Source organism: Protopterus annectens, chromosome 17.part0 (assembly GCF_019279795.1).
Source record: "Protopterus annectens isolate FY-2018-M chromosome 17.part0, PAN1.0, whole genome shotgun sequence".
NCBI classification, from domain to species: domain Eukaryota; kingdom Metazoa; phylum Chordata; order Ceratodontiformes; family Protopteridae; genus Protopterus; species Protopterus annectens.
In genome coordinates, this window is record NC_056751.1 from 20967001 (window position 1) to 20991321 (window position 24321).

Consider the following 24321-nt stretch of genomic DNA (forward strand, 5'->3'; position numbering starts at 1 on the left):
TTGGGGATTTTCTTCTTCTTCCTCGGCATAGGCCTAGGGACTTTCAGAACAAAACAATGGGGTGCCTCCTCTTCCAAATCTGGAAACAAGTCACCTCCCTGTGGTAAGCAGTCTCAATGACTTCCCTTTACACTTACCAAGCACTTGCCTTTTAGCCGCCCCTTTGGGGGGAAAACTGGCTCTTCATGCAAGAAACTGGCAACTCATAACCTGGGACAAATGGGTTTTAAAAATGGTATCCCAGGGATATAGATTTCATTTCCACACATTGCCAATTCCAAACGAATGGCCAGACCTGCCCCCAAATCAATGGGCAGAGGCCCAGAAACAAGTACTTTCTCTCATGAGCATGTGAGCTATTCACCCAGTACCAGAAGAAGAAAAGGGACAAGGTTTCTATTCAAGACTTTTCCTGGTACCCAGAAAAGTCAAATCATGGCGTCCAATCCTACACTCAACACCTTTCTGGACATTCCAAAATTCAAGATGCTGACTCTTCACCAGTTACTTCCTATGCTAGGCAAAGATGCCTGGTTGGCAACTCGAGATTTAAGAGGCTTACCTGCATATTCCAATCAGGGAATGTTGCAGAAGATACTTCCACTTCAAAGCAGGCTACTTGCATTACCAGTTCTCTGCACTGCCTTTGGCTTATCTACTGCGCCCAGGGTCTTTACAAAGCGCCTGGCTCCAGTAATTGGATTTTGCAGGCAAAGAAATATTCAAATATATCCATACCTGGACGATTGTCTAATTCAGGCAGAAAACAAGGACACTCTTCTAAACCATCTGACCTTTGTAAAAAAGGTTCTAACTTGTCTAGGGTACACTGTAAACGAAAAGAAATCACAACTGGTACCCTCTACATTCCTGGGTGCAAGCTTGAATACAACTGCCCAGATGGCTTTCCTTATGAAAGAGAAGCAAATTAATTTGGTGACTTACTTCAAACAGGTGGTCGCAAAAACCCTGTTTTCTGCAAGGCAAATACTGAAAGCCTTGGGGTTCATGGCCTCCTGCATTCTTCTAATTCCATATGCAAGACTGCATATGAGGAAACTTCAGTAGTACTTAAAGTCTATGGAGTCAGCATTGTCATAGCCTGGAAACAATGATTCCTATCATACCTTGCCTGCAACTAGAGTTCCTATGGTGGGCAGAGGCCTGCCACCAAAATGAGGGACTGCCATTCACATCAGCCCCTGCTGCCCAAACCCTAACTACAGACCCATCAGACTATGCTTGGGGGGCACATCTGGCAGGGAAGTGCATTCAGGGCAAATGGAGCCCAAATCATGTGCACCTTCATATCAAGCAAAAAGAAATGCTAGCTGTACAGAATGCACAGAGCCTTCAAGGACTACCTTCATCCAGGACAATTAATGATGAAGGCAGACAACACCATGGTTATGTGGTACATAAACAAGAAGGGGGGGTACACACTCCTACCCCCTTTGCAGACTAGCCATGGCATTGTGGAACATGGCCTTGACCTATCAAGTACAACTACAAGCTCTTGACTTAAGTACAACTACAAGCTCAATTCCTGCCAGGAAAGCTGAATATTCTGGCAGACTAAGCAGAAATCACATGGACCCACACGAATAGAAACTGGAACCATGGATTTTCAACATGTTGACACGCAAATGGGGGAGTCCAGACATAGATTTTTTTGCCTCACCCCAGAACTATCAGTTGGACACATTTTGCATAAGAACTCATCACAAAAAAGCCTGGAAAGTGGACGCTCTGTCCTTCAGCTGGAAAAACCTTTCAGTCTATGCCTTTCCCCCTCTACCTCTGCTCTCCAAAGTTCTAATAAAAGTCAAACAGGACAAACCAAAAATTATTTTTATTGCTCCAGACTGGCCTCACCAGCACTGGTAAACACTCTTGCGCTATGTGTCACATCTTCCACTGTGGCACCTGCCTCAGACACCTTACTTACTGTCTAAGCAGAACAACCAAATTCTGCACACTCAGCTCCAAACTGAATCTTGCAGCATGGCTAATCACCTAAATTCACCCTTAGCATTCCTCAGCAAACCTGTGATGGATGTTATTTTGTAGGTGAGAAGGCCTAGTACTAGAAAATCTTATGCTGACAAATGGAAAAGATTCTGTGCCTCGAATCAATCTCAAGGGATAAGCACAGCAGTGCCCCAACATTCCTCAGATTTTCAAATACTTAACTGAGATGCTTCACAAGGGCCTGTCCTTTTCTTCCATAAAAATCCATGCCTCAGCCATTTCAGCTCATTACAACATAGAACCTCCCCTCTACTCTCATCCTCTGCTAAAGCAGTATCTGAGGGGCCAAAAACTTAAGACCACCCAGGAGAGCTCCAACCCCTACCTGAGACCTCAATTTTGTATTGGAAAAGCTCACTGTCCCTCCTTTCGAGCCAGCTGCTACTGCAGACTTAATTTCTTTCCTGGTAAACAGCTTTCCTTTTAGCAGTCACTTCAGTTAGAAGGATTTCCGAATTACAGGCTCTTATGGCAGTGGAGCCTTTCATCATTTTTCATGTGGACAGGGTATCTTTCAGGACTAATCCCTCCTTCATGCTTAAGGTGGTATCAAGTGTGGCTCTTAATCAGAGACAATACATTTGCCAACTTTCTTTCCCAATCCACAGAACAAGGGAGAGCGGATTCTGCATTTATTGGATGTACACAGACAACTGAGATTTTACTTAAACAGGACAAAATCTCAAAGAAAATCTGAACTGCTGGTGGCATTTGCTGCAGGGGCAGAGGGAAAGGCTATTTCAAAACAAACCATTTCCAAATGGATAAGCCATTGTATTCGTTTCTGCTATATGCACCATGGAAAAGTTATCCCCCAGGGGATCAGATCCCATTCCACCAGGGCTGCATCTACTTCTACAGCCTTTCTCAGAGGTGTTTCTACCAGGGACATTCTAGAAGCTGCTACCTGGAGCTCAGTTCATACGTTCACCAAACATTACCATTTACCACTTTTCTCTAAATCCAGAGCTGGCTTTGCCACTGCTCTCCTGCAGGTCCTTATAACTGGTCCTAATGCTGTGTAATTCCCTCCACCCAACCATAGTTTTGGGAATCTACCCAAATGTAATGACTGCAACAGTGAAACACGAAGAACATAGTACAGTTGTGTACATTTACCATAAATGTAGATGTTAGAGTGTATTCACTGTTGCAGTCCTGGTTACCCTCCCTCCAGCCCCCTATTTTTCTTTGGCTATACCTCTACTTTCTTTCACTATACTTTAAAAGCCTTTTTGGTGCATTTGCTTTTGGGATTGAAGGTATATTTTTTGTGTTTTTAATTTCATTTGCTCCCCATTTGGGGGGCACCTGACATCTGGGGCAAGAAAACGTGATGTAATGGCGTTGGCTGCATGTTTTATACCCCTGATGACCTGACGCCACGGAAAAAGGGACAGCAACCGACGCAAGACCCAATACTTTGTTAATCAGGCCAACTGAGGGCAACCTGCCCGCAGATTACCCAAATGTAATGACTGCAACAGTGAATACACTTGAACATCTACATTTATGGTAAGTGTACACAACTGTACTTTTCCCCTAATCCCCAGAGTACTTCAGAAAGCCAGGCACCTCGAGTCAAATTATCCTCATTGCCCCTTTTTGGCCTCGGCAGGTGTGGTCTCCCTTCTATGGTCTCATTTGAGACATCCATCTTGGGTGCTCTATCCAATTCCGGATTTGCTATCTCATCCTTCTCTTCTACCACTCCCGAATCTTCAGACCCTATGTCTGACAGCGTGGTGTATCCACTTCCAGTGATTTTGGCTAAGTCCAGGCTAGCTGCACCTTTGAAAGAGATTATTCTTGCTTCCCAGAGGTCTTCTACCAGAAAAGTTTATTCCAGTAAATGGATGAGGTTTGCAGTTTGGGCAAAGGATAAGAATTTAGACCCCCTTCTCTACCCCTATTCCCGAAATACTTCTCTTTTTGATCTCTCTCTCTAAGGAAGGAGCTAGTTTTTCCACTGTTAAGGTACAGTTGGCAGCCATTTCAAATTTTCACCTTGGTGGTGATTCCGACCTTTTCTGTACACCTCTGTAAGGCCTTTTTAAAAGGGATTTTTCTATTAAGGTCTCCTGTTAAACATCCTTCTCCTCCATGGGATTTGACTTTGGTGCTTCAGGCTTTAACAAAACCTTCCTTTGAACCAGCGGCTTCATGCGATATTAAATTTCTCTCCTGGAAGACTGCCTTTTTAGTGTCAATTACTTTGGCAAAGAGAGTCTCAGAGCTGCAAGCTCTTACTGTCAAGCCACCCTATTTAATTTTCCACAAGGACAGAGTATCTCTAAAACCTGATCCATCCTACATGCCTAAAGCGGCTTTATCAGCGAATATCAACCAATGTATTCACTTACCAGTATTTTTCCCTAACTTTTCCAATTAAGAGGAATATATTCTGCACAGATTGGACGTTCATCATCCACTTCACTTTTATTTACATCGAAAGTGAAAATTTAGACATTCAGACCAACTATTTGTGGCCTTCTCTGTTAATAGAAAAGGCAGGGGTATTTTTAAAGTCACAATTTCCCATTGGATTTCGCAATGTATTTCCTTTTTTTATTCTTCAGAGGGTATTTCCTTAGCCACACCAGTGAGGGCTCATTCAACCAGGGCAGTTTCTACTTCCATTGCCTTTGCAGATTGTCATCTTTAGATGACATTTGTGCAGCAGCAACATGGTCTTCTCCCCACACGTTTGTTTCCCACTATAAGTTGGATTTGATTTCCAGAGGAAGGACTTCATTTGGCTCCACAGTTCTTCGGCATGGCCTTCCTTGACCTCCCAGGATTTAGGTAGCTGGAGATTCTGACCCTAACGTGAGGAATGGTGACTAGATAACGTCAGATTTATAGTTAGGTACTTACCATAATTTGGCATCTGTAATATCTGTAGTCACCATTCATCACGATTCCACCCTCCAGCCCCCTGCCTGGAAGATTGATTGGATTTGGAGGTTCTATTTGGTTTCTATGTTTTATCTGTCTTCCTTCCTCGTGCAAATTCTATCTGAGGGAGTGTAGAGCAGCAGATCATTATGGGAGGGGTGGAGCTTGAGCAAAGCTGTGTTCTGATTATGCCGGCTTGGATCCGATATCAGATCCAAGACCTTAACGTGATGAATGGTAGGTTCATAGGTTCATAGGTTCATACTAGGCTATCTGCCCGAGGGCATTTACAAGCCTAGCCCATAGTTTTGTGGCTTACGCCACCCCTTTAGTATGGGGAACTATACCCATTATTTTGCTGTGCCTCTGTCGAGCAGTGACACTGAGGTAATCCCTGGGGTATATCTGCGATCTCCCATCCATTGGTCAAGATTTCTCTTGAACAAGGCCAGTGCTCTGCCTCACATATACCGATTTTATTCCACAGCATAGGAGTCTTTGGGTGATGAATCTATCCCTCCAGCACGTCCTATTAATAGCCGTGTCGAGGTTTAAGTCTCCGCCCTTGTGGCTCTGATGGATCTAGATTTTTGAGGTGAAGCATATTCATCAAATCTGGGTTTGACATGGCCATGTTTGTTTGGAAAAGGTCACCTCTGTGCAAGCGGTGGCGACTGAATAGAGATGGAGTTCTTTCAGTCGGGCAGCATAGGACAGATGTTTGAGACCCTTTATCCTTTTGGTGAGGAACTTTGTGGCCTCTCCAGCTGCTGCAAGCGTCGGGTCAGATACATTCCGAATGGGGCATTGTACTCAATCATTGGTCTGATGAGTGATGAGTATAGAGAGACTATGACCTCCCTTGATCTAGATGAGAATCCCTTCATGATAAGGTGGGCAATGTAGAAGGTCTTCCTAACTACTTTAGCTACATGGGTGTCGAATGACAGACTGCTATCAACCTGGGTCCCCAGGTCCCTGATAACTTCTTCTGTGCTCAGTGGATTGCCACCTATTTGGTAGCTAGGGTAACCTTGTTTTTATGACTATGCATTTTTTGGCATTTAGCTTTAGGCCATGGCTCTGGCACAAGTTATCCATTTCTGTGAGACCCTTCTGAAGGATATCTGTGTCAGATGTGTTTTCTACTATGGCCAGTTTGCAGTCATCTGCAAACTTTGTCAGCCATAACCCTCCTGTGTTTGCTTGTACTTGAAAAGTAGATGCCAAACAAGAGTGGGCCAGGACTGAGCCCTGTGGTACACCACTTGTGACAGGCTTTGAGTCTGACATGGCGCCAGCAACTCTGACCCTGTGGGTTCTGTCACTCAGCCAGTTTGCAACCCATCTTGTGATGTATGGGTTAACATTTAAGCTGATGAGTTTTTCAATGATACCCGAGTGGGGTATTGTATCGAAGGCCTTCGCCAGATCGAGGTAGGCTGTATGGACTGCCTTTCCTCATCAATGGCTTTGGTGACTGTTTCAAAAAGTCAACCAAGTTTAGAAGGCATGATCTGCCTTTGACAAAGCCAAACTGGGATGGATCCAAGTCTGCAAATTCCCTATGTCTTTATTTATGAGGTCCATTATGATCCTCTCCATGGCTTTGCAGATAAGGCTTGTCAAGCTAATGGGCCGGTTATTTCCAGGGTCGGTGGAGGCACCGCCTTTGTGAAGTGGGACCACAGTTGCAGTGCGCCACTCCCTGCACGTATCCAGAGGTAAGAGTATGATTAAACAGCTGTCCTAGCTGTGGGTTTAATTCCTCGTTGAGTTCGTGGAGCACACAGCCGGGGACACCATCAGGTCCCATGGATGCTGTGTTTTAAGCGTTGGAGAGTGCAGTTCTCACTGAGATGTTTGGGGGCTGCAAGGTATAGATATCTCTCCTTTGGGAAGTTTGCACTGAACCTGTCAGCCAGTATGTTGGCAATGTCTGTAGGATCAGTAATCTTCACATCATTTTGAACTAGTTATGAGCATATCTGGGAGTTTCCTCCCAGGTTTCTAACATAGCTAAAGAAAGCCTTATGATTGTCTTTTGAGTCTTTAGCTATTTTTCTCTCAAAATTTGCTTTGGATGATTTTATGAGAGCTCTTAGTTTTTACTTATAGTGATCAAGGGTGTCTTACCTTTTAAGGATTTTGCTCTATCTTGTAGTAGCTTCCTCCTTTTGTTGTAGAGTTTGTTTATGGCTGGGGTCCACCAGACTGGCCTTTGGTACAAAGAGTCTTTGTTTTGCTTGGGATTGCCTTATCCTTGCAGTCCTGCAGGTGCTGGTAGAAGGCATTTGTAAGTGATTCAGCGGCTTGAGTACTGTTTCCGCCGGCTCGGGGGCCTTAAAGGAGACCACACTAGTCTTTAGAAGTGTGAAGTGAAGTTCTTTACTGTGGTCTTTTTATTTCAGGTGGGGTGGGATGAGGACCTCCAGCGAGATTAGTTTGTGATCTGATCTCACCAGTGAGGGGTATACTCGCGGTGTTGAACATTGTGCTCCCATGTTCGTGATGATGAGATCAAGTATGTTTTCTCCTCTTGTGGGGATGGTGACTAGTTGTTCCATGGCATTTGAGTTTATGAATTCCAGGAACTTTTGGGCTAGGGTGTTTGGGCTTGAGTAGTGTTCCCAGTCTATATTAGGATAATTGAAGTCACCTAGTATGATGGTGTTTGGTGATACATTTATCCCTCTAGTGTTTTCAGGAAGGCCATGTGAGGTTCCTGAGTTTGTGAGGGTGGCCTGTAACATGCTACAATTTGCAGAGCAGTCTTGCCTATGGTTAATTGCACCTGGATGGTCTCCGATGCATCAGTCTTGAGGTGTGGGTGTCCTTGATGAATATGGATACCCCTCCTTTCTTGGTATTGTCCGGATTTTGGGGCGGGCATGATAAGAGGTAAAACCTGATAGTGCTGGGGTGCTCTCAGGAGCCTTGAACCAGGTTTCTGTCACTGCACAGACATCGATGTTCTCCATACTGAGAAGGCTCGAGTAGTGCATTTTGAGATTTAGACTTCTGGCATTGAGCAGCATTACCCTTAGTTTTTTCCTTTTTGTGTTCTAGGGTGGTAGGTTTAGAATTTGAGCCTTGCCTAAAAAGGCACTATGGGGTGGCAAGAGCCTTTGCCAATATCCGAATCCTAGGGGTGACAGGTGCAAGCCGCCTTGAAACAGCGTGGCTTGTCCAGCATGTCATCCCAGGCAGACAGACATTGGATCCCCTTTGAATGACACCAGAGTTTAAGCCAATTGTTAAAGCTGATCATCTTATCTCTGTATTGTGGCATCATTCTTGGTGAAGGTAGGATACTGCTCAAGGTCAGGGTCATACCTGCCTGGGCTACATAATCAGAGAGCTCCTCAATGTCTCTTTTCATGTAGTCCAAGGTACGTCTCAGGTCGTTTACACCAGCGTGGACAATGACTGAGTCTTATTTGTACCTGCTGTTGAGAGACCTGAGTGCTTGCGTTATGTGGTGGATTCTAGCCGACAGGCAGCTTACTGTGACCTTCTCCTTACTCAGTCTGGTGAGCGGGACATCAGTGTATCTGACTATGGAGTCACCAATGACTAGTGTGTCTGGCATTGTGTTTGCTGTGACTGTTTGACACTCTGACTGTGAGGTCTATGTGTTGCAGGTGTTGTGTTCTGAGGTGGTGGTTGTTTGGGTGTCTGCTTTGGTGGCCTCTGCTGTTTTGGTAGATTTTTGATCAGAGCCACGAGTATGTCTTTGTGTGTTTATGTGTATGATTTGAGGTTGTGATGGTACTATGTGAGACTGGGTCTATAGTGTGTGTGGTAACCTTCTCCTCCTGACTGGTCTTGCCAGTCCTATGTTGAGAGAGCTCAGCCTCCAGTTTGGCCGTATAGTTGCATCTCTCGCATGTATTTGTGTTTTGTGGGAGGAGGAGAGGGTTGTTGTGTACATGAGGCAATTGTAACATTGCCTCAATATTCCCAGGTTCACCAGCTGAGCAGGAGAGGACACTAGCAACTGATCCCTCGACATGCTAGAAGGACTAGACAAAAACTTTAAAAGAGATTCCGGGGATGTGGGTGACCGAGAAATGGGGTTTGCCTTTTGGGGTGCTATCTATAAGAGTGCCGTATCAAGGTAATAAGTACTGTAGGAGCAAGTGCTAGGTTTAACAGATAGAGAAAAGTCTACTTGGAGTCAAGTAGAGATGATCTTTTTAGGTATTAGAGAAAGTGCTAGTAACAGGGATGCTTAAAGGTAAGATTGAAAAGAATGCACTCTGCAGTGTGCACTAGAGAAGTTAGATAGAGTTTTACCTGTTTAAAAAGTTAAGGTTTAGTGGAGAGTTACTATTTTTAAAACAGCAAGATGGACTGAAAGGGTGGTTACTTTTGTATTTTGGTACTATGAAATACTGTAGGATGGCCAATAAATTTAAATAATTGAAGGGGTGGGATTTCAAAAGTGATGGTTTTGTGATTACTCACATAAGCCAGTGAAAGTAGAGAGAAATGAGATATATGGTCAGATTAACATAAGAGGCGGGCAACTAGAAAGACAGTGGTATTTAACAAGACAACTTAAATGGGTAGGAGGGAGGGAAAAATTCTGCCTGACTCAGAACAGAGAGAGCTGTGGTCTCTTTTGAAGTTTTAATATGCTGTTAAAACAGAATGCAAGCAAAACACAAGGTAAAGAAAACAAACTACAGTATTCAAAATATAGAAAGGCAATACAGAAATACAAAAAATAACAGCAAACTAACCTTTCCTTCACAGGAAACTACAGATAACACAGATGCCAAGTTATGGTACGTACATAACTGTAAATAAGTTGCATACTTACCATAACATTACATCTGCGTTGTCCATTTTCTTTCTTCCTCAGTTCCCTACCCTCTGTCCCGCTCCATTTATTACAGGTGAATTCTAGATGAATGAAATTCTTGGGGCACCACATGTCCCATGTGTTGAACTCTAATTATGACAATTCTTTATGGTCTTCACGTCATCCTGCAAACAAGATCTGAGGGATGTTGGGAGTGGTACATTATGGGTAGGAAAGGAGAAAGAGAGTTTATTGTTGGCCAGGAGCTAGAATATCAGCTGAGTTGGATAAGAGTATCTGATCCGAACCCATATGTTGAAGAAGAATGAAAATGGACAACACAGATGGGACATTATGGTAAGTACATAACTTCATATCTGAAGTAGTTAACTTCATTTGTTCATCAACCTGTGGGTATCTGATCCGAATCGGATCCGAGCCGGCAGCTTTATTCAGCTAAGTTCCAAGCTCCTCTCTCTTACCCATAACCCCCTGCAATCCTCCTCAGTCCTCAGATCTAGTTTGCCGCGGCTTATTCAAGCAACTAGAACGAGTTCCAGGCCTAGGGTTTCGTGAGTTTTTGAAGAAAATTACCTCTGTTTTTTACCTAGTTTTTAGTTTAATTGTTAATGAGCGAGTGTTGTTCCCTTCTGACCCTATCGGTCGCCAAATAAAAATTCCGGATGGTCACCATTCAGTCCATTCTCCCACTCCTACAGGAGAACGACTGGATGTGCTCTGTAGACCTCAAGGATGCGTACTACCACATTTTAATGGACAGACTATCCAGGAGGTTTCTCCGCTTCCGGCTGGGACCCAGTCACTCGGTTCAGGGTCCTTCCCTTTGGTCTTACCACAGCCCCCCCCCCCCAGGGTGTTCATCAAAGTGATGGCAGTTGTAGCGGCCCACCTGAGGCTTCAGGGGATGCAGGTCTTTCCGTACCTAGATGACTGGCTCTTGACTGCCCCCAAAAGGGATCTACTCTGTTCAGCCAGGAATTACTTCCTTCACTTGGTCTCATCTGGGAATTTCTATCGATCTCAAGAAATCCTCCCTTCAGCCAACTCAGACCTTAGATTTCATAGGGGCCAGGACAGATGCAAACCTCTTGAGGGCCTTCCTAACTCCGGACAGGCTTCGAACCTTGACATTCCATGTGATGGCTCTCCTACAATCCCCAGGCCCCCCCAGCAGAATTGGTCCTGAGGGCACTAGGTTCCATGGCGGCTGCCATCAATCTTTCACCATTCGCTCATCTAAACATGAGGGTCCTGCAATGGACATTGCAGGTCCAATGGTCTATCCTGCAACATCCGCTAAGTATGACTATTCCCCTCAACAGTGCTTGCAGGAGGTCCCTACTCTGGTGGATCCACTCCTCGGATCTCTGGGAAGGGCGTCCCTTTTCTATGACCCCACCCCAAGCCACGGTGACCACGGATGCTTCTCGCCTTGGTGGGGGGGGGCACTGCATGGGCAGAACCATCCAAGGCACGTGGACACACTCAGAGACCTTGTTGCACATCAATGTCCTAGAGATGAGGGCGGTGATGTTAGCATTGCAAGCACTCCAGGCCCTTCTTCCCTTAGGGACAATTGCGATTCAGTCAGACAACATGTCTGTAGTCTGGTATATCAACAAACAGGGAGGAACCAGATCCTATCCGTTGTGTCGAGAGGCCATGAGAGTTTGGGAATGGGCGATCTCCACCAACCGCTTTCTCATAGCAACGCACATTCCGGGTCGGTCCAACATTTTGGCGGACAAGCTGAGTCTAACCATCCTCTCACCTTACGAGTGGTCTCTGAACCCGAGAGTAGCGAAGCAGATCTTCCTCAAGTGGGGTCAACCTTGCTGCGATCTTTTTGCGTCGCCTTCGAACGTGAAGTGCAGCATGTGCCAGCTCTACTTCCCCACCAGGGGAATCCCCCAGAGACGCTCTAGTCCATGCTTGGCCATCCGGTCTACTTTATGCTTATCCACCTCTTCCCCTCATGGTAAGATTCTTGCAGAAAGCTCATCAGTTGAGGAGCAGAATGATCCTCATAGCTCCATTCTGGCCTCGTCAAACATGGTTCCTTTGCCTATGGCCTCATCTGGTCAATCCGCCATGGATTCTGGATCCCACTCCGGATCTGATTTCTCACCCCCTGGAATTGACAACTCCAAACCTGGACAATCTCAAGCTCACAGCTTGGTTGATCCAGTTCCAATCATAGCTAGGACTCCCGGTATCTCCTCTTCTGTCAAAGCTATTCTAGTAGCCACTCATAAACCTTCTACCAGGAAGGTCTATAAGAGCAAATGGAAACGTTTTTCAATCTGGGCGGAGCATAGACATAGGGACCCCTTTACAGCCCCGATACCAGCTGTATTAGAGTTTTTGTCGCACCTATTCGATCAAGGTGCCAGCTTCTCCACTGTCAAAGTCCAATTAGCAGTAATTTCACACTTTCATGTGGGAAGTGATCTCTGTTCATTAGCTTCTTCCAAGATCTGCAAAACTTTCATTAAGGGTACTTTCTTGTTAAGGCCTCCTGTGAAGGATGCAGTCCCTCCGTGTGAATTAACCCTTGTTCTTCAGGCTCTTATTGCCCCCCCCCAACCTTTGAACCTGCAGCTTTGGTGGATCTTAAATACTTATCTTGGAAGACGGCCTTTCTCATTGCCATCACTTCGGCCAGAAGGGTTTCAGAGCTTCAAGCCCTTTGCGCCAAACCTCCATATCTGGTCTTCCATAAAGATAGAGTTTCCCTCAGGACCAATCCCTCCTTCTTACCTAAAGTCGCCTCTGAGTCCAACATTAATCTATCAGTTTGCCAGTGTTTTTCCCGAATTATCAAAACAAAGGTGAATACAAATTACACTCTTTAGATGTGCACAAGACAGTTGAGGTTCTACTTACACAGGACTGCTGGTCATAGAAAATCTGAGCAACTCCTTGTATCCTTTGCAAAACCCTTTTTAGGTAAACCCGTGTCAAAAGCTACATTGTCCAGATGGATTTCACAATGTATACTTCTTGCATATAAGAGTTCTGGCCGACCAGAACCTGTTGAAGTTCACGCCCATTCTACTCGATCGATTTCAACTTCTGCTGCCTTTTGGTCCAGGGTGTCTTTGGATGATATTTGTTCTGCAGCCACTTGGGCTTCATCCCATGCCTTTATTACGCATTACAAGCTGGATTTAATTTCCAGAGGAAGGGTGTCCTTTGGCTCTGCAGTGCTCTGGAATATTCTTCCATGAGGACCTCCCAAGTTTAGGTAGCTGGGGACTCTGTCCCACAGGTTGATGAACAAATTAAGTTAACTACTTCAGATAAAGAAGTTATGTACTTACCATAACGTTCCATCTGAGTAGGTAACTTAATTTGTCAGCAACCAACCCCCCCCCTCCATCCCCCTAACCTGTAGCTCGTCTTTTTAGGACCTTGTGTTCTCTGTACCAGATGACATCAGGTTAGGATGTTTAGTTGATCTTGATTGTAGTAGGTTATAAGGCTAAGCAAACTCGATCTGAGGACTGAGGATGGCAGGGGGTTATGGGTAAGAGGGAGGAGCTTGGAGCTCTGATCTTAGCTGAATAAAGCTGCCGGCTCGGATCCGATTCAGATTCGATACCCACAGGTTGCTGACAAATGAAGTTACCTACTCAGATGGAACATTATGGTAAGTACATAACTTCTTTTTTTACCTGAACAACCTGCTCATTCAGGCTTCCTCCTCTAGGACCTTGATTCAACTGCTCCACTATGCTGTTTGCCTCTTGCAAAGCCTAGGGTTTATGGTAAATTTCCAGAAATCCTTCCTGACTCCTTCTCAGGATTATGTTTTTCTCATGTTTGGGATCCAGACCACTCTTACACACTGGCTTTCCTGACACCACCCAAGGCTCTGATTCTAATTGCCTATTTTGATCCCTTCTTCAGATTTCAGTTTTGGCCCGGGGGTTTCTAAGGGCTCTGGGTTACTTGGCTTCCAGCATCCATATGCTTCTCTTGCCAGACTCCATATGAGGAATTTTCAGTGGTTCCTAAAGTCAGTATGGATTTAACACTGTTATCCTATCCTAGTATTTGATGTACCTTATTTTTGTTTGTTTGTGATAGTCTGTGCAGTTGTATAGGAAAATGGTAAATTGTTGCAAATGTAAAGTCTACAAGTTTAGTCCTTTTACTGGAAGAATGAGACCATAAACCTTATGTACCAATTTTTACATTCCTCCTTTAAAAGAGAGTTACGGTAATTTTTGACATTGACCACCAGCTTTGATGATGAAATCCTCAGCATATTAGAGTGTGATATCCTATACTCTGAGGACAGGAATTAACTGCCATTTAGGTTCACAAGGGTTTGAGAGACAAGGACATGGTTCAGTAGTTCTTTACCCCATAATTAGGCACATTTGGTGGTGGCAGGCAGACAGAAAAACTGAAGGTGACATGGGATATTTATTCTTAGCTGTGCATCACCCAATGTCTCAGACTGGGGGAGACTTCCTCCACACCGAAGTCATCTGAAAACTCTACAAGTCAAACCAGAAAGTAGCAGACTGTCTGCCTGTGGTTATTTACCATGAGTAAGGAATTATAGTGTAGCATTGACCCGAGTTTGAACATCTGCAGTTATTGTAGTTAAGCTCACACAGCTGTACCGCAAGGAGAGGTCACCAACATTAAAACGTACTGTGATGTAATATTGCAAGTAGTTATTATATTCTTTTGGGAAATTAGATGCTGTTTGCAACACTGTACCTTGCCTATTGCTAGCGTACTTCCTGTGGAACATCTAGCTTGAACTGAAGAGAGCAATAAACACCTATTTAGGGTCTTGTACTGCTTGAATCAACACCTTTATAGGGATGAGATCTGCATTAATTTTTGCAGGGACTAGAGCTACTACTAGAAATGCAGTCAGATCTTGGAAAAAGGTGAGTAAACTAATATAAAAATGTATTGTTACAGTGATCTGTCTTAAGATCTCTTATAATAACTGTATTTCTTAGCCGTTTTGTTTCTTGCCATAAAGAGGTCATTAACCACTCCCAGGGGCGGTCAAGATTTAAAGCAAGATTGGTACATATTTGAGGATGTCACAAGTGAAACGTGACTATCGTGTATATTCCAGTTTCTCATTAACCTTACCGATGGAAGAAAGATTAGGTTGGCAGAATTAGCGAGACTGGAAAAATGTACATTTGCTTTGGAATGTTTTGTTGTGACTTAAGAAATAATAAGAGTACTTGCAATTGCAATGTTTGTGAGAGAACTGCAAATAAATTTCTTAACACATACTCCAGTTGTAAGCTAGTCTCCACTGCTGTCTAGATTTCATACTCAGATACGACCAATAATGCCTTGTGAGGTATATGAGAAGAGTGTTGGAGAAGTTGGGCAGAGTTTGATACTGTAGGTATTGTAAAGGTGTAGGTGAAGAAAGAACTTATTTTTTTCTATTTATTTGCAGCTGCTTTCCCAATTTGTTTCTCCATATAGTGGCCGCATTTATGGTAGACGCATAACGGGTAAGTTACTGAAGAATATCAGCATAATTTGGGTATACCTAATTATTGTAAGCACACTGGGCTTTGTTGCAGGTGCATTGGTCATGTTCTGAATGGTCTTTGCTTTACTTTTATTCCTTGTTGTACTCCTCATGGTAAAGCTGAAAATGATTTTGCAAAAAAATATAGTATGTTTTGTTTAATTTCACTGTTTACTCCGTTTTTTTCTCTTTAACCGCACCTACATAATGATATCATGGTAGGTATGACAATGATTTGCATAAAGCTACAGAACATTACAAATAATCAATACAATTTCTTTAGAAGAACAGTTTCTTTGTAGTTTCACTACTACTTTATCACATGTTAATTTTCAGTGTAAGGTGTTAACACATGCAACATTTAGTTGATGACTTGTATTTGTAGGAAGTAAAACTCTTGCTGATGCATTTAGCTTGGAAAGACAATATAATGTATTTCTTCATTTAAGGTTTAGTTACTTCCTTTATTGACTTTTGCAGCTAGATACCACAAAAAATCCTACTTCTCAGCTCCTCAGACTAATTAGATTTTAATTCCTTTTCAATCCGTAAATGTTTTTTTTTTCCTAAGACTAATTTAACTAAAGTTAAAACCGAATAAAATAAAAGCCATTCAAGAGCAAAATTCAAACATGGAAGTGCCCAAACCTTAAATGAAGAAAGCCAATCCAAAGTCTAGTGCAAAATCATATATCAGCAATAGTCTCACACCACTTGCAATTAAATAAAAATACAGCTAGGTACCGTACATGAGAAGTCCCACTCCTCAGCTATTCCCTCTAATCAGCTAGATTTAATTCATTTTCAGCTAGTGAATAGAAAGGGATTTTTTTTCTAACTGACCTTGGCCTAGAATGTTTAAAAACCCAAGAAAAATAAATTAAGGTAAAACAAAATTTAAAATAAATTAACATAATTAAAGGAGTATTTATTTATGTGTTTGCCTTTGTTTACTGGGGAAGTCTGACTGGATAATACCCATTTTCAGCGGGCGCCCAGGGAGAAAAGCTCCGTTTGGCTGCATTGCATTACTTAGTTCCAGTTAAACACAGAGTAGTTCTGTTTACATTTATACACATGCAGTAGTTATATTTATAAATTAAGTTTTCATAGAGATAGAAGTTACTAAAGAGAAAGCCCATGTGCAACTTAATGGATTGAACAGGCAGCAGTTATGTATAAAATGTTGTCATTTCAGAGAGAGTTTGATAGTATTATGTATAAGGAAAGTATTCTACAGCGAGTACAAGTCTTAACCTGGTGATGAGCATGTGCAGGACCAGGATTGGTTAAGATATTTAAGCAGTGGTTTAAAACTATTGAGTTTTTCAGAGTTTTATTTGTGTGGATACTATTCCAGAGTTTAGTATGTATTGGGAGTAAAGCAAGTCTCCTGCAACATTATTTGACTTATTTGTGAGTAGTAAGAATTTGTTACTAGGACGGAGGTCCCTTGCTGGACAGAAGGAGAGGAATACGTTTTGTAGTGCAGGACGTTTTTCTGGATGATGAATGAGTTTGTGTGCTGTAATTAGTTGTGAATGTGTTGGGTAGTTGTGCATTTCAAGCCTGTTTAATTGCTTTAAGCTATGACAATGGTGGGTCTTGTGATGGAGAAGGATAGCAAATTTAACTGTTTTATTGTAGCAGGGGGCGTAGCATTGTCGCCTCACAGTAAGACGTTGTCCTGTTCAATTCTCAGCTAAATCGTCTTCTGTGTGGAGATGTGTGAATGGGCCAACCTTCGTTGAAGGTTGTACGTTAGGGCTGGCAACTCAGTACGTAAAAATCTACTGCCAATCATTAGTGGACCAGAGTTCCGCTGTGGCGACCCCTAACCGGGAAAAGACAAAAGATACAACAACATTGTAAGTTTCTTTGAATATTGTTTGTTTGTTAGGATAGGAACAGCATGCAAGAGAATTGGGAATAAGAAGGTGATGGCTACAGATTTTCTTGCAGTATCTGTAAGAAATCAATTGGTCCTATAAAGGTAGCCTACTTTCTGGTGTGTAGATTTAATGGTGTGCAGTATATAATGTTCGTATTTGAGATTATCATCTATTATAACACCTGGAAGTTTACTGTGAGATGGTTTCAATGCTGACTTTACGGTGAGATTGTTTTTGATTTTGGCAACATATTGAGGTAAAAGCATTAACTCAATAAAATGTAAAGAAACCCAGTCCAAAATCCAATGTAGTCTCATGCCACCAGAAGTCTCACATCTGTAACTATTAATGGTCTTTCGGCTTTTCCCAGTTAGGGGTCGCCATAGCAGAACTCCAGTCTGTTAATGATCGGCAGTGGATTTTTATGGTGCTGAGGTGCCAGTCCGACGCCAAAGATTCAAAGAAGGCACACCCATTCGCGCACGCACCTACCTGCATGTCTTTCAAACGGCACTCGACCACAGGGAGGACATAGACTCCACACAGAAGGCGCTCCAGAAGAGAATCAAACTTGAGAACCTCTTCCTGTGAGGTGACAACGCTAACCGCTGCACCACAGCATCTGTAACTAAATATCCCAAATAAGAGCCTACTTCTCAGCTTCTGCTAATTTGCTACATTTAATCCCTTTTTAATTGGTGAATGAAAAAGACATTTTTTTCTAACTGATCCTAGCCAAGAACTTCTGGAACTCTAATATAAACTTAAGGTAGAACAGAATTTAAAATAATGGAAGTATATAAACGTTATGAGAGAAATCCCATCCAAACTCCACTGCAGTCACACCTGCAGTTAAATAAAATGCAACTTAATACCTTAAGTAATAATCCTACTGTTTAGCCCCTCCCACTAATTAGCTAGATGTAATTCATTTTAATCAGTGAACAAAAACTGATTCTTTTCCTGACCAGACTTTGCCAAGAACTTTAAAACAAAAATTGAAATAAAAGTGCAAAAATAAATACTATTTGAAGTATCCACACATTAAATGAGGACATCTAATCCAAAATATATTGCAGTCACACAGTAGTTGTCTTGCTACTTGCAGCTCAAAAGCATCTATGTAAAACAACTTTTCACATCTTTGAAAACAGCTTTGGCCCATAGCATCAGCAGCACTTTTGTTTATCCAGATTATATGATTGCAAAAAAAAATCTTGGAATCCTTTCTTTTTGAGACTTACAGAAACATGAAAAATGAAAACCATGTGCATAATAGTTTAAACACCTCAGTATCTCTTGTGATGTACAATTTACATTACAAGATTTCATTTGCTACCATGTTATTGTTATGCGTTTAGATTGCCAATGAAAAAAATAATGAATATTTTTCAATGCTAAATAAACAGCTAGTAATAGTATTAGACATTGACAGCATGTATATTTGGTCTTCCACGATATTTCACGATGTAGTTCTAAATAACATGTAGCTCTTTTGTTTGTGAAAATATTCGTGTAAATATAAAAACATTTTTAAGTAACAGTGGTCTGCTGCCACTAGTACATCCTAGATAAGCATACTCTGTGTCATCTTGTTCCTCAAGACCTGCCATTTCATGTTTTTATCAGTAATTGGTGAGTTGCTTGATTAAGGAAAAAAAGAGTATTATGACAGTGTAAGCTACTTTTTAAGTGGAATTGCTTGAAATAGAGTTGTAGGTGTTAATGAGTTTTAATATGACTTTTTTTAGGGATCGAAAATATCAGTAGAATTTAATAGAATTAATAATACTGGACATCTGATTGTCCCTTTGAGGTTCATGCTGTACTAGAGCTTTATTTAACTTTAGGAGTTTCTTCCTACAGCTGTTTACTTTTGCAGTATTCAGTCTCTTTGCATAAAGTAGGACTGATTGTGATATTCCTAGTTGCGTATCTTAATGTGGTTCTGACTGTGTCCCATGAAGTTATCTGCAATTTATTCTATGAATCTTCTCCACAATAAATATAGAATATTGGTTTGACAGCTTTGCCATTAACTTCAGCGTCAGGCTGTGGACTTTCTCATCATTTTTGTTTCTGTGTTGTCTTTAAATTATAACTCTGATAACCATCTGTAGTTTGGCAGAGTGTTTCTAGGCCTACTGATTTTTTCCAAGCATTCTCTGTTGGGAAATGAAAGGTTTTATTGTGCAATTGAACAGGACACAATTAGCAATCATGTATATAGGATACATGGGATGTTGGATGATCTTCTTAAGAATCACGTTATTACTGAGGAATTATATGAGTATCTGTTCGTTAATGACCCCCTCTTACCTGTAATTCAGGGCCTTCCTAAGATCCATAAGGATGGGCGTGTTCCCCCTTTGAGGCCTATTGTTGCTGGTAGGGGGGTGGTCGACGGAACCTTTCTCTATTTATGTTGAGAGATTTCTGCGTCCAGTTGTGGATACTAATCCCTATATACTTAGGGATACTAAACAATTTCTCTTGGATTTGCATGAGTGTATGAGGACAGTACCAACTCAGTGCCCTTTTATAATGGCAACTTTAGATGTCAATTCCCTATTTACTGTGATTCCGAATGAGGAAGGTATTGAGAGAATCCATGATTACTTGAGACATCACACTGAATTTAGTGGTCCCAGAATGGACCTTTTGGTTCTATTTCTGGAGATGGTATTAGAGAACAATGTTTTTTGTTTTGGTTCACAGTGTTACCTGCAGAAGGATGGCTTGGCTATGGGCACATCTTGTGCCAGTAGCTACGCCAACCTGTTTATGGCTGCATGGGAAGCAGAACTTTTGTTTAAATTGGATGAGTTCTCTTTAAATATTTCTTTTTATAGGCGGTTTGTGGACGATATCTTCCTCATTTGGAAAGGCACAGAAGAGGAATTGATTTATATTTATGGATCGTGTTAATGGACTATCCCCATATTTGAAATTTAGTTATGAATTCTCTGACAGATGGATATCCTTTCTTGATGTCTATGTAGAGAGGTTAACAAATGATGTCCTTCAAGGATGCATCTGCAGTCATAACAAATGGGTTGTCCTGTCGTCAGGCAGCCCTTCGGTCGGCCAGATTCCAAAGTCTGGGTCCGGCTTCTGATGTCGACTTCACCCAACGTCATCTCTGCTGGTCTTCGGGTATAAAGGCATCAGCCGGCCATTTTCCCAGTCTTTCTTGCGTGGTGCCGAAGCAGAAGCTGTTCGCAAGTGCCGGTCGGTCAGATCCAGAGATTACTACTACGAATACTACTTGAAGACTTCTAAAAGCTAAGTACCCGTTGGGGACTCTTTCTTGCCTCAGCCGATGTCAGAAAAAGTAAATAACTGTTTAACTTGTGGGAAACAAATACCTCATAAAGATTTCCACTCTTACTGCCTACCTTGTTTAGGCCCAGACCACGACGTAGCAGCCTGTTTAGCCTGTGCTTCCTTCAACGACGAACGCGGCGTCGGTCGGAGTTTGCTGAACAGTTTTTCGGCTCAGATTTTGCGTACATTATGCCGTCGGATCCTCCGACTACCCAAATTGTTAAAAACGCAAAGAAAAAGACCGACACTCGCGGTCCGCGGTTTCGGCCGAAACCACGGTTAAGCAAGCCGCGAGTGTCTCTGTTTCGGCCGAAACCGAGAAAACGGGTCAATCTTCAGCCGAATCCATAACTACTACCGAGGCTCCTGCTACCTTATTTGAATTGGCCTCTGAAGTTTTGCCTACTACTGTGGTTCCTAGTGAATTATCAGACACCATCCCTTTGGATGTCTCTACCCCAGCACGTGGTGCTGCTAGGCCTCCTGCAGCCATGTCTATAAAGGCCTTTGCCAGGGCTAAAGCAGCTAAAACTGTTAAATCAGTGCCTGTTAAGCCCCCCTCACACAGGCCCTCTTCTAGTTCACAAATGCTTACTCTGGCAGAGGATTTAATCTCCTTAATTAGGGGATCCCAATCTCACCCAGACAGGGCCTCTCAGCCTCCAGAAAAGAGACCTAGAGCAGAGCCCCCCGAGCCAGTGTCCTCTGATGATTCTTGATGACTCAGACATTACAGATCAGCCAGAGGCTCCTTTTTCTACTTATGAAGATTCCGATGCTGAAGAATCCATTCCATCTGCCTCTCCACCAGAGGAATTTTCCTTTGGGGAAACCTTACATGCCATGAGAGAACAATTCCAATGGCAGGGACAAGATTTCTCAGATTCAAGAAAAGGCTTAGGTCCTTTCTGCACTTACCACAACATAGGCCCTTAGCTATACCTCCAGTTCTGCCTGTTGTGGATGATGCATTTAATGATGTTTGCACTGCTCCTGATACTTTACCTCCAGCCCCTGCCAAACCAGATAGATTTTGCAGGGTGCCAGACACTCATCACCACCTATACAAGGCCCCACTTGCAGATCCTGAGACTATATCCCAGGGGCCTAAGGCAGTAGCCGACCTCATCAAAAACCCTCTCCCTTCTGAAAGGGAATCCAGGTCCTTAGAGATGGGGAAAAAGTTTACACCTCTGCTACTCTCTCAGCTAGAGCTTTAAACTGTCAGTTTCATATGATCCAATACCAAGAGTCTATGCTTGATCAGTTAACTAAGAAGCTGTCCTCTGATGACTCCTTAGATAAGAAATATGTTTTAGAAATGGTGAATAACATTCAGCAGGTTAGTAACCATTCTTTAAAATGTGGCTATGATGCACTGGAGGCTTCATTTAGATCAGCCATGACTGGCACAGTGATAAGAAGGCATGCATGGTTGAAAGAACAGGTCTTGCGGATCATGTTAAAGCAAAGCTGTTAGATGCTCCTATGGATAAGGCCAGTCTATTTGGTACCCCTGCTCAGCAAGTAATGAAGAAAATGGAAGAGAAGGCAAAATCTGTACAAACAGTTAAGGATTTCTTACAGGTTCAGCCCCCAAGGTTTAGCAGGAACTGGCCTGCCAAAATTGGTCCTTTCCAGACTCCTCAAAATCTCAGAGGCAGGAATAGACGCTCTAGGGGCAGAAATCAATCCAGAGGAGGTGCCTACAGAGGACGCCAGTGGCAAGGCAATAACCAGAGGCACAGACACAACCACTGCCACTGCAACAGGACAATCACAGTGACTTGGCTGACACGCCTACCAGGGAGCAAATAGCAGCCCCTTTAGGCGGAAAGTTAGCCTTATTTTCGAAAAATTGGCACTATATCACAAAAGACAAGTGGATTTTGCAAACCATAGACCAAGGCTACAGGTTCCACTTCCACACCTTACAAGTAAAAAGAGGAATGCCAAACCTACCTCCAAATCAAAAAACAGAAGCTCTAAAGCAGATAGCTGAATTAACAAAGATGAGAGCTGTGGAAAGAGTACCAATAACAGAACAGGGCAAAGGATTCTACTCCAGACTCTTCCTAGTACCAAGAAAAGAGAAAAGTTGGAGACCTATTCTCGACCTGTCCATCTTAAACACATACATCATTGTCCCAAAATTCAAAATGCTGACCCTACAGCAACTTCTTCCCATGCTGGGCAAGGAGTGTTGGCTGGTAACTCTAGATCTCAAGGAGGCATACCTGCACGTCCCCATACGACCAAATTGCAGAAGATACCTCAGATTTCTTGCAGGATCAGAGCATTATCAATTCTCAGCATTGCCCTTTGGCTTATCTACTGCCCAGAGTATTCACAAAATGCCTGGCATCAGTAATCGCTCATTGCAGGCTACAGGGAATCCAAATTTATCCATACCTGGACGACTGCCTGTTACAAGCGGACAACAAAAGCAAGCTGGCAACAGATTTACAAAGAGTCATTTGCTTACTACAAGCCCTGGGATACACAGTCAATTTAAAAAAAGTGAAGACTGATACCATCCCAGACAAGAACATTCTTGGGTGCGGAATTGGACACAGTAAAACAAATGGCATTCCTAACTGCAGAAAAACAAGAACTCCCTCTTTACTTCTTGGCATTAACAAAGCAGAACAAACTAACAGCAAGAAAAGTACTGCAGGCCTTGGGCTTCATGGCATCATGCATAATCCTGGTCCCCATGCCAGACTGCATATGAGAAAGCTACAGTGGTACCTAAAGAATTTATGGTCTCAACACAGGCACAGCTTAGAAACCGAAATTCCACTAATCCCATGCCTGAAACAAGAGTTCCTATGGTGGGCTCAAGCATGCCAGTCAAACCCAGGCTTGCCCTTCCACAACTTTCAAGCAAACCAAACCATCACAACGCCTCAGACCTAGGCTGGGGGCACATGTTGGACAAATGCATACAAGGATTGTGGACTCCAGACCAGCTGCACCTGCACATAAACCAAAAAGAAATGCTGGCAGTAAAACTAGCAATCCAGAAATTCAGACCATTCCTCAAAGAAGGCCATTTAATGATAAGGACAGACAACACCACAGTCATGTGGTACATCAACAAACAGGGAGGCACTCATTCATACCCCCTATGCAGAATGACTCTGGACCTTTGGAATATGGTCTGAGCTACAACATCCAGTTACAGGCAATATTTGTGCCGGGAAAAGAAAACACCCTAGCAGACATGTTAAGCAGAACCACCTCGGATGCTCACGAATGGATGCTACACCCGGACACCTTCAAGGCCATCACAAAGAAATGAGGAATGCCACAAATAGACCTATTCGCATCCCCACTCAATCACCAGCTCAAAAGATTCTGCACAAGGACATACCACCCACGTGCATGGAAGGTGGACTCTCTATCCTTCAGTTGGAAAGGCCTGACAGCATATGCATTCCCACCTCTTCCTTTGATGTACAAGGTACTACTGAAAATCAAAGAGGAACGTCCAAGGATAATTCTGATAGCTCCGAATTGGCCAAGACAACACTGGTATCCATTGCTGAGGAGCATGTCTCAGGGGAGAATGTGGTCAATACCCCTGATGCCTTTGATGTTAACGCAGAACAATTACAACATCATGCACCCAAACCTAAAAACCTTGCAACTGACTGCCTGGAACATCACATAACAGCAACTAACAGACTTATCCCAAAGGGTTAAAGACATTATCCTTGAAGCCCGCTGACCTTCAACAAGAAGGAACTATGCAGGAAAATGGAAAAGGTTTGTCATTTGGAGTACTGAAAGAGGAAAAGATGTGTCGAACA

General features: G+C 42.9%; 1 protein-coding gene across 2 annotated transcripts in view; it reads left to right on the plus strand.

The window, feature by feature from the left end:
• Positions 1-24321, plus strand: part of MRPS18C (mitochondrial ribosomal protein S18C) — a 455587-nt gene that overhangs the window by 323090 nt on the left and 108176 nt on the right. For both annotated transcript variants that reach the window (XM_044059296.1, XM_044059297.1), the window contains exon 4: positions 15210-15267. In XM_044059296.1, the coding sequence (XP_043915231.1) occupies positions 15210-15267 (58 nt within the window). The remainder of the gene's footprint in view (positions 1-15209; positions 15268-24321) is intronic.